The 15,260-nt window shown below is 36.6% G+C and overlaps 4 protein-coding genes across 4 annotated transcripts; 2 read left to right on the forward strand and 2 right to left on the reverse strand.

Moving 5' to 3' along the window:
- Positions 1–3,075: 3,075 nt before the first annotated feature.
- Positions 3,076–6,107, reverse strand: MONOS_6738 (putative Reverse transcriptase (RNA-dependent DNA polymerase); the record flags this gene model as incomplete). The annotated part of the gene is made up of 2 exons (XM_067876993.1): positions 3,076–4,609; positions 4,672–6,107. 2 exons carry the CDS (start codon positions 6,105–6,107, stop codon positions 3,076–3,078), a joined length of 2,970 nt encoding a protein of 989 aa, XP_067728690.1.
- A 230-nt stretch (positions 6,108–6,337) lies between these two features.
- On the reverse strand, positions 6,338–7,180 carry MONOS_6737 (uncharacterized protein; the record flags this gene model as incomplete). The annotated part of the gene is made up of 1 exon (XM_067876992.1): positions 6,338–7,180. The coding sequence occupies one exon, from the start codon at positions 7,178–7,180 to the stop codon at positions 6,338–6,340; it is 843 nt and encodes a 280-aa protein (XP_067728691.1).
- Positions 7,181–8,037: 857 nt separating this feature from the next.
- MONOS_6736 (uncharacterized protein) lies at positions 8,038–10,670 on the forward strand (the record flags this gene model as incomplete). The annotated part of the gene is made up of 2 exons (XM_067876991.1): positions 8,038–10,331; positions 10,548–10,670. Exons 1-2 carry the CDS (start codon positions 8,538–8,540, stop codon positions 10,668–10,670), a joined length of 1,917 nt encoding a protein of 638 aa, XP_067728692.1. The 5' UTR covers positions 8,038–8,537.
- A 1,243-nt stretch (positions 10,671–11,913) lies between these two features.
- MONOS_6735 (putative eukaryotic initiation factor 4A) lies at positions 11,914–13,331 on the forward strand (the record flags this gene model as incomplete). Its single annotated transcript, XM_067876990.1, has 3 exons — positions 11,914–11,924; positions 12,046–12,400; positions 12,453–13,331. The coding sequence occupies 3 exons, from the start codon at positions 11,914–11,916 to the stop codon at positions 13,329–13,331; spliced, it is 1,245 nt and encodes a 414-aa protein (XP_067728693.1).
- Between the last annotated feature and the right edge of the window lie 1,929 nt (positions 13,332–15,260).

Genomic DNA, 15,260 nt, shown 5'->3' on the forward strand with positions numbered 1-15,260 from the left:
AATGAAAATATACCATTGGTGCTTAACCCGCACCCTGGTGCCAAACCCGCCCCCAGCAAATTTCTTGAAAATCGAGAAGTTTATTTTTGCTTATCACAGTTGTTCATTGATGATGAATTTGCAAGAAACCAGTTTAAAAAAATATTATATTATATTTTTTTTATAAAAAGACTTTCAAAAAATCGGATTTATAATATTTTTATTGGAAAAGAACTTTATCGATATTTACTGAAAAAGAAAAAAAGAAGAGTTAAAAAGATATAAACATGCTTGTTTGTTAATGTGTTTACAAATATCTTTATTACTTTTTTTGATTTGTAGTATTCAGCAACAAATTTCCATTTTTATTGAATTGATCAAGCCCATTAAGATATGAAAAACGAATCGAAAGTACAGCAGCTGCTTTGAAATAGGTTTGTGAAAGTTATATCAAATGTTTTTCGATGAAAATCAACTTTTTTTATTAAATAAACTTCACACTTTATGATATTTCTTGTCTATTCATGAATATGAGTCATTCATATAAAGTTGTTCTATAGTTCGTTGATTTTTCATGTTTGAAAAATGATATAACATTTCTATTATTAATTTGATGTTTCTTATAAAATTTCAACATCAACCATGTAAACATGTTATTCTTTTGAATGATTTGTTTGTAATTATATTTCTGTTGATAGTTAATGATTAATTCATTGTTTCAAGATTGTTATTTAAACTCTGAAAATTAATGTAGTTGGATATGAACATGTTTCATTTTCAAGTGACAAAATTTAAAGAGCACCAAATTATTAACCTTTTATTTTTATTAATGTTATTTCTTTTATACTGTAATTTACAAAGAAATTTATCTAAAATAGTAATTGTAATATTGTACGTTTAATCTTTGATTTTGTTTTATGTTTAATACAAAAATATATTTTTCGCATCAAGTGGTATTCAGACAAGTTTCAACAATGTCAAAAATGATAGAACTATTTTGTAATTAGGATTCAACAGAAAAGTTAATAACAAAATATTCATTTAATATAACATTCATCGATATTGCATAAAAAAATGTTAAAATTACCCAAATTAATATGTTGAATTGTTCCAAAAGAAAATCTTAAAACAATTAAATTAAAAATATTTTTATCTTTGGCATATTACGTTTTTCACAAATTATTATTTAAGAAAGATAAATATAAAGTTGTTTCATGAATTTTTAATGTTAATATTGGACGATCTTTGCTAAAAAATAGCGAAATTTAACAAAAAAAGAAATTGAAAAGAGCTCTAAAAAGCAAGTGAAATGTGAAGAAAACTATATTAACTGACAAATGAAAACATGTTTAATAAAGAATATAACAATTTGCAAATTAAAAATCTTCATTTGGAACAACTCAGTTGCATTCATTTGAATTCACAATAATGCCAAATGAAATTTCAAATGTGGAAAATACACGTAATATAAAATTATTCACTTGATAAATGCTTTCAATAAGCCAATGATAATATGAAATTTTGATGAAAATAGTGAAAGCTGCATTATGATTCCTGATCAGTTAAAAACAGCAGCTTAAAATTTGATTTTAAAAACATAAAAACAATAAAGTGAATTAAAATAAAAGAAATTTGAATATTATGAAAATAATTACCTTTATTATAAAAAGTGATAAAATAAATAAAAATCATTTTTATCATCAACCAAATCAAAATGAAACATATATCAATCAAAGATATCGAATACATCGAAAACAACATTTAATTTTTCAGATTCCATATTATGAAAGTTGATTTTCATCGAAAAACATTTGATATAACTTTCACAAACCTATTTCAAAGCAGCTGCTGTACTTTCGATTCGTTTTTCATATCTTAATGGGCTTGATCAATTCAATAAAAATGGAAATTTGTTGCTGAATACTACAAATCAAAAAAAGTAATAAAGATATTTGTAAACACATTAACAAACAAGCATGTTTATATCTTTTTAACTCTTCTTTTTTTCTTTTTCAGTAAATATCGATAAAGTTCTTTTCCAATAAAAATATTATAAATATGATTTTTTGAAAGTCTTTTTATAAAAAAAATATAATATAATATTTTTTTAAACTGGTTTCTTGCAAATTCATCATCAATGAACAACTGTGATAAGCAAAAATAAACTTCTCGATTTTCAAGAAATTTGCTGGGGGCGGGTTTGGCACCAGGGTGCGGGTTAAGCACCAATGGTAATTGAAAACGAAAATTCACATAAAATGACAAAAAATCTATTCCCCCATATTTGTTTATTCTTGAAACCATTCGTTTTCAGAATATGCAAAAGACAAAATAAAAATGTACCATTTAATAAATTATATGAAAAACTTCAAATGAATGATCGGATAATTGCAAAAAGGTTGCAAAAAGTTCACAAAAGAAAAAAAAAATAAAGGAATTTGAAGAAATTAAAAGAATAGAAGGACAATATTGATTGACATCAGTTAATGACAAAAAAGAAAAGGAATCAGAATGAAGAGCTGAAGATAGAGAATGAAAAAAACAACGAGAGATTAAATATCATCAAAGAAGTCAGCTGTTGAATGCTTTCAACAAATTTCTGATAATATCGATGAAAAACCAAACAACAACAAATTCATTGTTTATATTGAGTTGATTGAACCATTTTTTAAGTTTTTAAGGTTCAATTCATCCTTTAACTTATGAACATAGATTATTTGTTGATTGTCATATTTTTATTTGAAAAAGAAAATATGAAATTCACTTTCTTCTCTTCGATCTGAGAGTATCACTAAAGGGTCAGTCACCCAAGCGAATCTGGTTAAAAAAAGTGAAGTGAGGAAAATGCGTGTGAGAATACAAATTGCGCTTGAAGAGAAAAAGATGAAATGGGTTTCAAAACGGGTTTTGGGTTGGTATTGCATCTGGAACTTGTTTTAAGCTTTCTTCACAGGGTGGGAGTGAAAACGCGGTGGGTGAAGAGAAGAAAGTGAATTTCATATTTTCTTTTTCAATCAAAACGCAAGCATTTTGATTTACAAGAAAACATTCATTCACTTTCTTCTCTTCGATCTGAGAGTTTGTAGTAATTGGGCGTTATGGATTACTTTCTGAATTTTCTCTTTCCATCATTTCTTTTCGTCTTTGTGATCTTGTTCGAATAATAAACTGGATACATTTTTCTTCGATGATTTCGTTTTTGTCTTTCTCGTTTTCATTGTTCGTGGTATTTAATTGCTTTTCGTGGATGGATTGAGACTCATTATCATCTGGTTCTTCAATGCGGTCTGGTTGTGAGATCTCTTCTCCTTCTTTCTCTGTTTCATTGCCTTCTGGAAAACGTGATTGTTGATTGATGGGAATAATGGAATCTTTTTCGTCTGGTGAAGATGTGGATGGAGTAACCGTGGAGGGCTGTTGAATTACTTTTTTTGTCTCCTGATTCGATGAAATTATCTGTGCCATCTTGTTTGATATGTTGGATTTGAAATAATGTTTAATCACCGTGTTACTTCTGGGGGATAATCTTGCAAATTTTGCCACCTGTTCGACTGGAGTTCCCGCCATTGTTAAGGCAGATATCGAGGCGTGTTTCAATGTGTATGGGCTGTAGTTCGAAGGGATTCTTGCGTCTTTCATCATTTCGCTGGCTGCTTTTCGAATTGATCGGGCATTCATTGGATCATATGTTGAAGAGCTCAGAAATAGTTTATTGGAAGCTGGATTGTGAATTTTCACTCGATCCCATAAATCTTTAACGGCTGTTGCTGGACATATCAAACTTTCCTTGTCGAGGAATGGGATGACAATGTTGCTTCTTTCAAGTCCAGTTTTTAGTGACGTATTCAGGTTTATTGATTGCTTATCTATTTCTGATTCTTTGAGATTGATTCTTTCCAGCTCTGTAAAGCGACACGCAGAGAAAATCATACACAAACAAATTGTTTTCAGCGTAAGCTGTGAAAATGACAAATTTTTGTTCTTTCCAATCGTTTCTATATATGTGAATAGTTGTTGAGGGTTCCACATATCATCTTGTCTCTTTTTCTTTCTGCATTCCGATCTCCTGAATGATCGAAACAGGATTGAAATCAATGTGTTCTCCCCAAGTGATCTTCCGTATAACACTGAAGTTAGGAAGGAAATGGCAGATCTGACAATTCTCAATGAAGAAGCTTTCATTCCGTTGTTTTTCAAGGCGACAAACACATCCAAGCATCTTTTTTGCCAAATCTGAAATTTTGAAGGGATGTCTTTGAATTTCAACTGATCCCATCCGTCTTTGAAATGTGCGAAACCATAAGTGTATCCCATCCATGTTGCACTAGCTACGCTGTTTTTGCACTCTTCGATCAGTTCACGTGACATGCTTCTTGATGTCAAAATCTCCTTCCACCATGATTCTCCCTTTTCGGTTATGGATTGATTAGGCATATTCTCAGTCTCCCTGGAGGAAGCGTTGCATTCATTAGCTTCATCCATCTTTCTTCCCTGATTATCTCCTCCGTTCTCCTCCCTGTCCAAGAGATGTGATTTGTGTTGTTCAGCAGCGGTTCCCATATCTGACCCTTCCAATCGGGAAGAAGAAGAAGAACTCGAGCTTTCTCCATTGCTGCTTTTCGGATCACTGCTGGAATCAAAGGAACCGGTGGATGCGCAAGAACTGTCTCGTTTCTCCATGAAATTTGTAACCTGTCTTGACATAAATTGCTTCCTGGTCCGCACCATCTCGTTGATTTTGTGTTTTCTTTTGTCGCAAAGGCATCGAGTGTGATATGTATCTGAAGCTGATTGGTGATCTCTTCGAGTGCTTCTTGTTCGACTTCGTAATCTCCTCCTTTTGCCAATCTTGATAGTCCATCTGCTCTGACGTTTCTCTCTCCGGGAATATGTTGAGCTTTCACAACCACTTTCAGCGCTTGGGTTTGATTCCATATTTTCTTCAGAAGGGTTCTGAGATTCGGACCCGCTCCCCATCGATTCAGATTGTAAACAGCTGTAGTGTTGTCTGAACGAATAAGCAGATTTCTTATTTGTTGATTTCGAATGGAATTTGAGAAATGGGCGATGGCTTGATTTATAGCGAATAGCTCTCTGTAATTTGAACTTTGGTTTTTGACTGGAGGTGGAAGAGGTTTGTGAAAGTCCATCATCTGATTGTTGACTTTTAGTGTTGCGCCTATGGCAAACCCTGATGCATCTGTCGTCAGAATTGCTTCTGGTCGAAACACTGGATTCAATCTCCTTGGTTGGTTCTCTTTCAGCCTTTCTCTCCACTTCCTGAGGCAATTTGTTAACGATGCATTCACGCGCATTTTTCCTTTCCATTTATTCAGACTCAAAGCTTTGTTTAGGAGTTTGTACAGTTGCGACAAATTCAGGGAAGCTTCTTGATACACGAATCTGGTTGCGTTCAGCTTCCCTATCAACGAGGCAAACTTCTTTATCGAAACAACTCTGTTGTTCTGGGCAATCCTTCTCCATTTCTTGCACTCTTTCATCAGCTCGGTTTTCTTCAATTCCTCTATCTGTACCACAAACTGATTGGTATCCCATTGGAAGCCCAAAAATTTGAACTGCTGACTTGGAATTAAATGACATTTTTCTGAATTGACCAATAGTCCCAATTTGTTGAACATCGAAAGAGTTTTCTCCACAATAATATTGAGTTCCTGCGGGTCTTGATGTAGAAGAACAATATCGTCCAGGTATGCAATGGCTCTCACGTTCCATTCCTCCCTCATGTATTTCAGGACTTTCCTCATCACTTTTGTGAACGTTCGAGGTGCATCTTTGAATCCGAAAGGCATTCCGTGGAAAGCGTAGTATTTTCCTTTGAAAACGAACGAAAGGAATGGAGATAATTCTTCGCTGACTTTTATAAGATAATAAGCTTGGCTCAAGTCCAAAGTGACTGCGTAATCCTTTTCTTGAATAATTTTCTCCACTGTTCTGTGGTCTTCTTGCTTGTAATAAATCGTCTTGATTGCATTGTTGAGTCTTCGGCAATCCACGATCTGCCTCCAGCCACCGTCTTTCTTTCTGATTACGAACACTGGATTTAAATGCTTCACATCCTTCTCTTGAATCTGCTTGATGATATTTGTTTCCAGTTGCTTCTTGATCATCTCTGAAAAAGCTTGTTGGGCTTCTTGACTCTGGTGCTCCAAAGGGTTGAAAACTCCTGTTTTCTTGAGTGATTCCTTCGCGGCATTGCTCCTCCAAACAGGGATCACTCCTTTCCCTATAATTCGTGCTCCTCCAATTTTTTCCCATTATTCTCGAAATAAGCAAGTTCTTCCTCCAACCATTGCCTCTTGTCGGACTTCTGCGGGCTGTAGACTGCTGTTCTTTTCTTCTATTGGAATTTTCGCTCCCCTGATTGTCTTCTTGAAGCGAACCCTGAAGCTCTTGGTCGCTGCCGGATTTGGTTTTGTTGTCTTGACAACCGGGGAGCTGCTTGAAAAAATCTGTGGCTAGCTGATCTTCTGGTTGGAATTGTTCTGGCTCTTATCGAACTTCTTCTAATTGGCCAACTCGTTGTTTGCGGCTTGGGTTGTTGACTCTTTTGTGTTTTTCTCCATTCTTCAAGAACTTCTGATTGCCTTTGAGTAAGAAGACTGGTAGCTGAGCTCTCCTTCATCTGTGCAGCTGCCCTAAAGCCGAATCTTCCTTGAATTCTTACAGATCTTGCTTCCTTCAGCGCTTTTGAAACTAAAAAAAATGCATCTGCAATTGATCCTTTTTCTTCATCTTTTCCTTTTAATTTCGCATGTGTGTAAAGCAGAGTTTTAATGGCTGGATATAGAAAAGCTTCAGTTCGCTCGCCTGCCTTATCCAATGCGTCGTTCATCCAATTATCTGTTCTCGAAGCAGCAGGAGGGGCCTTTGGCAGAAATGGACTTAAATCATCTTCCTTCAGGTCAATAATAAGATCTTCCAAATATCTTTCTGGTAAATCCATATCGTATAAGCTGCAATCCGGATCTCTAAGAAATATTGTTTTGAAACTATTTTCTAGCAGCAAACTATCCTCGCTATGGCTTTCTTTTGCTTCTGAAGCTCCCGGGATCTGTTGAGAAAATTCAGAACTGGAATGAGAAATCATACTCGAAAACATCTCTCCCGGAGGTCCATCTGACATCATTGATGTGGCAGAATTCGACTCGGGTCCAGTGCTGAGTGGAGAGCTAGGGAGCATTCTTTTTTCAGATTCGCAGTGACTGACCCTTAAGTGATACTCTCAGATCGAAGAGAAGAAAGTGAATGAATGTTTTCTTGTAAATCAAAATGCTTGCGTTTTGATTAAATATTAAATTGAATGTTTTTTGTATAAAATATATATATTTGTTTGTTCACCATTCCCTATCATTTTTCATTCATTTAGTTATATATCAGAGGAAAAGTGGTTCCTTTTCTGTTCTGCAAGTGATAACCTTCTTTTTTTTGATGCTTCTATCCTTAGTGAGAGAAAGATTACTTCCAAATTCTTCTTCAATGATAGCTGGCACTTCTATTACTGTTCACAGCAAAATCTTGTCTCCTTTGAACATTTTTTTCTTTTTCTTCTTCTTTTTCGAAATCCCTAAAATCTTCAATTTTCTCCTTTTCCGATACAATTTTTCCCTCTTTTCATAATTTATCTCTGGCTCTGCTTTTTTTGACTTAATCATCAACAACAGCGGTTTACTCACCCCTTGCAAACAAGAGCTGCAACAACGAAATAAAAAATCGTGGCCCAAACCTCTTTATGTGCTGCTGCTTCTAAAGCCACTTCCAACGCACAATCAGTGGCTTTCTCCAGTCAATCGTGTTCAGCTGCGCCTTTTCAGCCTCTGCGTCCTTCTGGATCGATAGATCTTTTTCTGTTCATGCTGCATCCAGAGAACACACTGAATAGTGCTTGCTCGCAAATTGAAAGAACAGACACAGCATGTCCAGACCTTTTTACACGATAAACTAAAGTGGAATGAAGAGGGGTTTTTGCATGAAGATGAGGGAATTAAGCATTTTTGAGGGAAAAAAACTAGTATTGTTGTGTTGGAGAGGAACTCGGCTAGCGATGAGGAGACTCAAACAGAAAGGAAGACAAAACAAACGGGGATAACATAAACAACAGAGTGGAGGAAGGAGAAAGAAGAGGAGTCATCCGGATCTCCTCAAATTCAACAGTGCGCAAGCCATTTTGAAATAGAAATATTGCAAGGAAAACAGCGCCACATGCTGCAGAGAAGGGAATAAAGAGTAAAGTGCAGCAGCCATCTGCGGAGAGGCGGCGGAGCTGGTGCGAGGCAACCAGAGGAGTTTGGCGACAGAAGCGCAGAGTGAGGCAGAACATGTTTTGGCGTATCGATGGCAGGCGGGAGTGGAGAAAGAACAGGTGGAGATAGCTGGAAGGGGGTCGCGAATAGGCAAACAAGGAGAACGAAGAAAAAGATGAGGACGAAGATGAGGATGATGCAGAGGAAGAAGATGATGATGAAGGGGTTGGAGAAGAGAAAGAGATTGAGAAGTTTTTTCCCTGTGAAAACGAGGAAGAAACTCAAGACGAAAATGAAATGCAACATGAGACATCAGAAAACGAGGAAGAATTTCGAGGGGAAGATGAAATAGACAAAACAAAAGAAGAAGAAGAAGAAGAAGAATTCCAAGAGGGAAAACAAAAGTCAACAAAAAAGAAGACATTTGTGTTTGGATTTGACAGCCAGTTGGGAGAAAGGATGGCATTTGACGACAGACTGGAAGAGGAAAGAAGATGGAAAGAGGAGAAAGACAGGCTGGATGAGGCAGACATGAGTGAAGCAACAGACATTTCACAGAAACAACAGAAACAGAGAGATTTCGATGAAAAGACAAGAATTCGTCAACATTCCAACAAATTTGAATCCAGAAAGAGGCAAAAAGCACCAGATGACAGAGCCTTTGACAGAAACTCTGTGTTCTTGACCTCGTATTCGCGACTTGCCTCAGCTTCGACTGGTCTTGCCGTTCCATCGGCATTGGAGAATGGCAGAGGAAAAGAAGGAAAAGAAAGAAAAGAAGGGAGAAGAGCATATTGTCAGTTCAATAGAGATGATATCAATCATTTTTCATCATCATCATCATCATCATCATCATCTTCTTCTTCTCTCCAATCTCCCCATCTGCACAAAACACACGCCTCCCCTCACTCTTCGTTGCATTCAGTTGAAGACCCAGTTTTGTCGATGACGCTGCCTTCGCATTCAGGAAGTGAGCTTCTTCGGATGAAAGAGAAGCAACGACAAACAACTGGCTCTTCCTCCACTTCCTCTTCTCCCTCTTCTTCTTCTTTTAACAATTCTTCCATTTCGCCTCTCGAAGAAGATGCCTTTTTCAGAGCAGTCAAACATCATTCGCCTCCAGCTGATCTTTTCTTTCGCTCGCAAAACGAGAAAGAGATCATTTCATCAACATCATCACTTTCTTCTTCTTCTTCTTTGGAACATCCACAGCTTCCTCGGAGATCAGCCCAATTCATTTCATTGGGTGTTGCACTTGATCCTTCTGCACATCCAAACATGTTTGCATCTTCTCCCATTGCTTCTCTGCTGTCTTCCTCGACAAAAACACAGCAAAAAGTCAATCTTTTTCCTGAAGACGACATTTCGACTCTTCTTGAAGATGGCCTTCCATCCAGATCGAATTATGTTTGCTCGACTGATATTTCTGATGGAGTGAGCACGCCTTCTGCTTCTGCCAAAGATGACAACAATTCATCATCTTCTTCTTCTTCTTCCTCTTCTTCCTCTTCCTCTTCTTCCTCTGAGAATATGTATCCGTTCATTCAGTACAGCCAAAGCACAGTTGAGCAGAGTGTTGCACAGGCACAGCAGACAGATGTGTCGGAAGACGGATGGATGCCTCTGAGCGAAAGTGCTGTGATTGGGATGGAGAAAGAGAGAATGAATGGTATTTCACATGCAACTGATGAAAAGGAAGAAGAAGAAGGTGATGATGATGATATTGTGTATGAGCATGCACTTGGCAGCTCTGTGGAGTTTTGTGGTTCTTCATCGCTGGCAGCACCAGGAGCCTATTTTGGCTCGCCTCTGAAAACACAATCGGGTTCAGGGAAGAGTTCAGCGATGAGGAAGCACACAGGATGGAATGGGAAAGGAGTGGCGGGTGGAGACTGGGAAAGGGCAGAGACAAAAGGGGAGAAAGATTTTTTGCTGATTTCAGGAAAGGCGAAGTTCAAGAACTCGACGAGGATTGGGAGGGAAAGAGAGAAAGAGCAAATGAATTTGAGCAGCCGAAAGAGGAACACGAAAACCAAAAGCAAAGAAAGAAGCACCAACAAAAAGACAAGATCTCCTTCACAGACAAAACAGGTAATTGTTTTGTTTATTTCTTTCTCTCTCTCTTTCTCTCTCTCTTTCAATTTTCTTTTTCTTTTACATTTTTTTTTGAACATTTGCTTTTGAATGGCAATTTTTGGATGTGTTGAAATGTGTATTTGTTTATATATTTCCATTCATTTTTTGTGTCATTTTCATTTTCCATGTTGTGCTTATTCTTTTGTGTGTTTTGTGCTCATTTGAAAGCAGAAGCAGTCTGTCTTGTCGGGTGCCTCTTTGGCGAGTGAAAAAGAGAAGCAAGAGCGCAAAATGGCGATTCTGCAGAAGATCTTGCAGCGAGCTTCTGAAGAGCAGGAAGACAACGAGAGATAGCCATTCAGCTTGGACTGTTCACAATTGGGTGTTCATGAAAGGGTTTTTGAAGTGATTGATTTGTCTGTCTGTTTGCTTTGTTTTTCAGTTGCCAAGCGATTTCCAACATTGTTTGATGAAAGAATTGGATTCAACAAAACAACTGCCACACTCAAGCAAAGTCAGTTCATTTCTTTGATTTATTTTCTTCTTTCTTCTTTTTTCTTTTTCTTTTTCTTTTTCTTTTTTTACCAAAGCTGTCACTTCAATTGACTCTTTTCTCTCAAAATTCAGTTCGTTTTCAGTCGCATCTTCTTATTCTCTTTGAACAAGTCTTGTGGTGAGAAATATCCAAGTCAATTGTTTTATTGGGATGCAGATGGGACGTTCTGAATGAAAGTCTTTTGATGTTAATATGTCATCAAAGAATCGATTTTCCATTTCATTTTCAAAGATCATTTTTGAAATGAGAAAAATCAATGATCTCAGTGAAATCAATGAAGTCAAAGCAACAAGCATTGCATCCATCACTTCCGCTGGGCAAGAACAAATCCTTTCTCTCAACTTCATTTTTTCTTTTGTAAACATCCAAATGTCCGGAAATAATAATTGAAATCATCTTTGAACTTGAGAACATTCACAAAACCCATTCAGTTGATTTTCTTTTCTTTTTCCTTTTCAATCACTTTTTTTGTTTGTAACATTTCAAATAAGTTTTAATGAAATACATTGCAATTCCAGTGACTTGATTGTTTTCTGTACTTCAAAACTTTTTCATTATCTTCAAACAGGTGCTTCCACTCCAATATTCACAATTTTTATTTATCTTTTTGAAAAAAAGAAAACAATTGTTCATTTTTTGTTTGATAATTATTATCCTTTTCTCATTTTTGTAGAATGTTCACAAACACCTTTTGATAAAGTAATGACATTTTATTCCATATCTATTGAGAAAGGCAAACTCATCAACGAAGTCAAATGTCATGACCTTTGCGAAGAATCTGTTGAGCTTTCTTGTCATTATTTGAATTTCAAACTAATGATTCAATAGAAGTTCAAACGAAACAATCTTTTCATTCAATAACAATGAATTATTTTTCGTGAAATTTTATGAATTATCTAGATAAGAATATTGATTGAAAAATATTTAATTGAAAAATTCGAACTGAAAGTTTTCTTCTCAAAAAAGAAAATATGGTTAATAACTGAACTCCCATAACAAAAAAAGTTTGTTCTCGATTCAAAATCAGTCATTTTTTTCAATATGGCAACAACGTGTGACTATTTGTTATTTCTTTCTTTTTTCTTATTTATTATTTTTATTTGGTGAAATATTTCGTTCATTGAACTTTGGGAAATGTTCTCATCACCAAAAAAATGTGTTTCCTTTTCGAAGACAATCACCATGTCCTTCACCTTCTCCCCCAGCTCAGCATGTTGTTTTGATGGGAGGGGACAAGGAAATTGAGGAAACTTCACATGAATTTTGCAACACATTTGAGGAAATGCATTTGAAGGATGAATTGCGTCGTGGAATTTATTCATATGGATTTGAGACTCCATCACTTATTCAGCAAAAAGGAATCCTTCCAATTATTCGAGGGCGTGATCTTCTTGCTCAAGCCCAGTCTGGAACAGGAAAAACTGCAGTTTACTCAATTGCTTGCTTGCAGAAAGTTGATCCTTCTTGCCCCTTCACACAAGCTTTGATTCTTGCTCCGTTTCGTGAACTTGCTTGGCAGACACACAACGTTTGTTTTTTTCAAATGAATTCTTTTATGATATTAAAACATGTTTTTAAAGGTCATTTCAAAAATGGCAAAATTCATGAAAGGACTCAACATTTTGAGAGTTGTTGAAGGAGGAGCCATCAGTGTAATAGCAAGGAAAGTTGCTGAAGCTCCTCAACACATTATTGTTGGGACGCCTTGGAGAGTGGCACATATGATTTATTCTGAAATCATTGATGTTTCTCATCTGAGAATCTTTGTGCTTGACGAAGCAGATTTATTGCTTTCTCAAAAGTTTAAGGATAAGATTTTTGATATCAACTCAAATCTGCCAAAGAATGCGCAAACAGTTCTTTTGAGTACAACAATGCCACAAGAGATTATTGAGGTCGCTCACCAGATTCTGAACGATCCAGTTCAAATTTTGGTTCCTCGCGATGAACTCACACTTGACGGGCTGCGCCAATTCTATGTGGCTGTTGAAAAAGAAGAATTCAAAGAGGAAGCACTGTTCGACCTTTACGATTCGATACAGGTTGCACAATGTGTCATCTTCTGCAATTCAAAGTGCAAAGTGGACTATATCACTGAAGATCTTCGAAGCAGAAAGTTCACAGTCAGTTCGATTCATGATGGGATGAATTATATCGATAGAGATCGCATTATGCAAGATTTCAGAGATGGGAAGAACAGAGTGCTTGTAACTACCGATTTGTTGTCACGTGGCATTGATATTCAGCAGATTTCGCTTGTTGTGAACTATGACTTGCCAATGGAGAAAGAGTCATATATTCGAAGAGTTGAAAGATCAGTTCGTTTTGGAAAAAAAGGAATAGCCATCAATCTTGTCACAGAAGAAGATGGACAGATGCTGAAAGACATTCAAGAATTCTATGGAACAAAAATTGAAGAAATGCCAGCAAATATGAAAGAACTGCTGCAGCTGAAATAAAAGAGAAAATAGTGAGAGAAAGAAGGAAAGTGCAATCTGAACTTTCTGAAAGAAAAAAAAAACGAGAAAAGAAAAAAATGAAGAAATGATGAAGATGAGAATGAATAAAAGACAAAAAAGCAAATGAGTATTGATTAAAGAAAGAAAAATAAAATGAAGAAGATAAAAAGAACTGTTGAAGAAATTGTTTTGGCTTCTTGGTACATGTTGTTGGAAATTGGATGAATTTTTCATTCAAATTGATCAAAATGGAAATAATCATCTGAAAAGAAATAGAAAGTGATTTGAACCTATGAGAGCCCTTTCTTTTCCTTCTCTTCTTCATCTTTCTTCAACACAACTTTCAAAAGACAAGAATCGCAAACTGGAAATGTGTTTGAAGAAGATATTTATCTTAAAAATTGAAAGGAATTTCTCACAAATCCCTATCAACCGCTTTTCATTCTCTTCCTAGGTTTTGAAACAACTTCTTCATCTGTTGCCATCATTTCAATTCTTGATGTCAATAAAGAAGATGAATGACAAAAGACAAAAAGATTATTCAACATATTGCATTATCAAATGTTTTTCAACAGTTGTTTCTCATATTCAAGAGTGTGTATCACGCCTCACCTGTTTTTATCTTTTTCATTTCAGAATATCCAGATTTATTGGTTTTATATTTAATGGCAGTACAATGTTTCTTCTTTGAAAATACAAATGTTTCAAAAACATAAAATGCTTTCTTGTTCTTTTTTCAAATCAATGAGCCATTTCAAAAGATGAGCATCCTATTTGACATTTTCCTTATTTCATTCATAAATGTGAATTCTCTTCAAACAGAGGTGGAAAGTGATGGAATTCCAAATGAAAAGAAATAAAAAACATGAAAGCAACCAACAGAGAAAAATTCAATGAAAAAGGAAAAAAAAAAACCGAACTATTCCTAAAGGTTTCTCTCTCTCTCTCTTTCTCTCTCTCTCTCTCACTCTTTTCTGCTGTTCCCATCGTTCAACGCAGTTTCAGCAAATGTGCTCATCCGATGCAACTCTACATGAACCTCTTGATCATTTTCAGCTTCGCCTCTGTGTATGGCGGGTATCTTGCCCCAACATCCAGCGACACCGACTTGTCCAGCAGCGCCTTCATGTGCGAAAACGTGTCGAACGAGAACTTCCCGTGGTACATCCCCATCCCGCTCTCCCCGACGCCTCCAAACGGAAGGCTCGGGATCTGCAGCTGCAGCACACACTCGTTGATCGCCATCGACCCCGACGAGATGTGCGACGCAACAAAGCTCTTTGTCTCGCTGTTGCTCGTAAACAGATAGCACGACAGCGGCTTGTCTCTGCCCAGCACAAAGTCCACACACCGGCTGGCAAACCTGGCCGACGGAAGCGGAACGATCGGAAGAATCGGTCCGAATATCTCCTCCTTCATGAAGCGCGACGTGGTGTTCGGTGCACACAGAATCAGCGTCGGCTCAATAAACAGATCGTCCGCATCTGAGCGCCCTCCAAACAGGATGCGGTGCCCGCCGTTTTGAGTCGGCCTCAGATTGGCTGGGAGCGAGGTGTATGTCACAAGGCCAGTCGGAGAAGAGGAAGATGCTGAGGAAGAGGATAAGGTTGTGGATGAAATTGGAGAAGAGGAAGATGATAAAGATGTGCATGGAGATGAAGGTGGTGAAGAATGATTGTCTTCGCCAAAAGGAGGGATAGGAGATTTCTGGGAAGACGAAGTGTGAAATGAAGAATGAGAAAGAGAAACAAAGAAATAAAAAAACATTCAGAGAAGCATTCAAACGAAAAACAATGTGTGAATTTTAAGAAAGAGTAGGCAATTGTTAAGAATTTAATGATTGAAAGCAAAAATGAATTTGAAATCATTTCATAATTCTGGAATCCTTATCCAATTTATAAGAGCATCACTTTATTTCATGTTTGCGCA

Source organism: Monocercomonoides exilis (genome assembly GCF_001643675.1).
Source record: "Monocercomonoides exilis strain PA203 chromosome Unknown scaffold18-1597598, whole genome shotgun sequence".
NCBI lineage: Eukaryota > Preaxostyla > Oxymonadida > Polymastigidae > Monocercomonoides > Monocercomonoides exilis.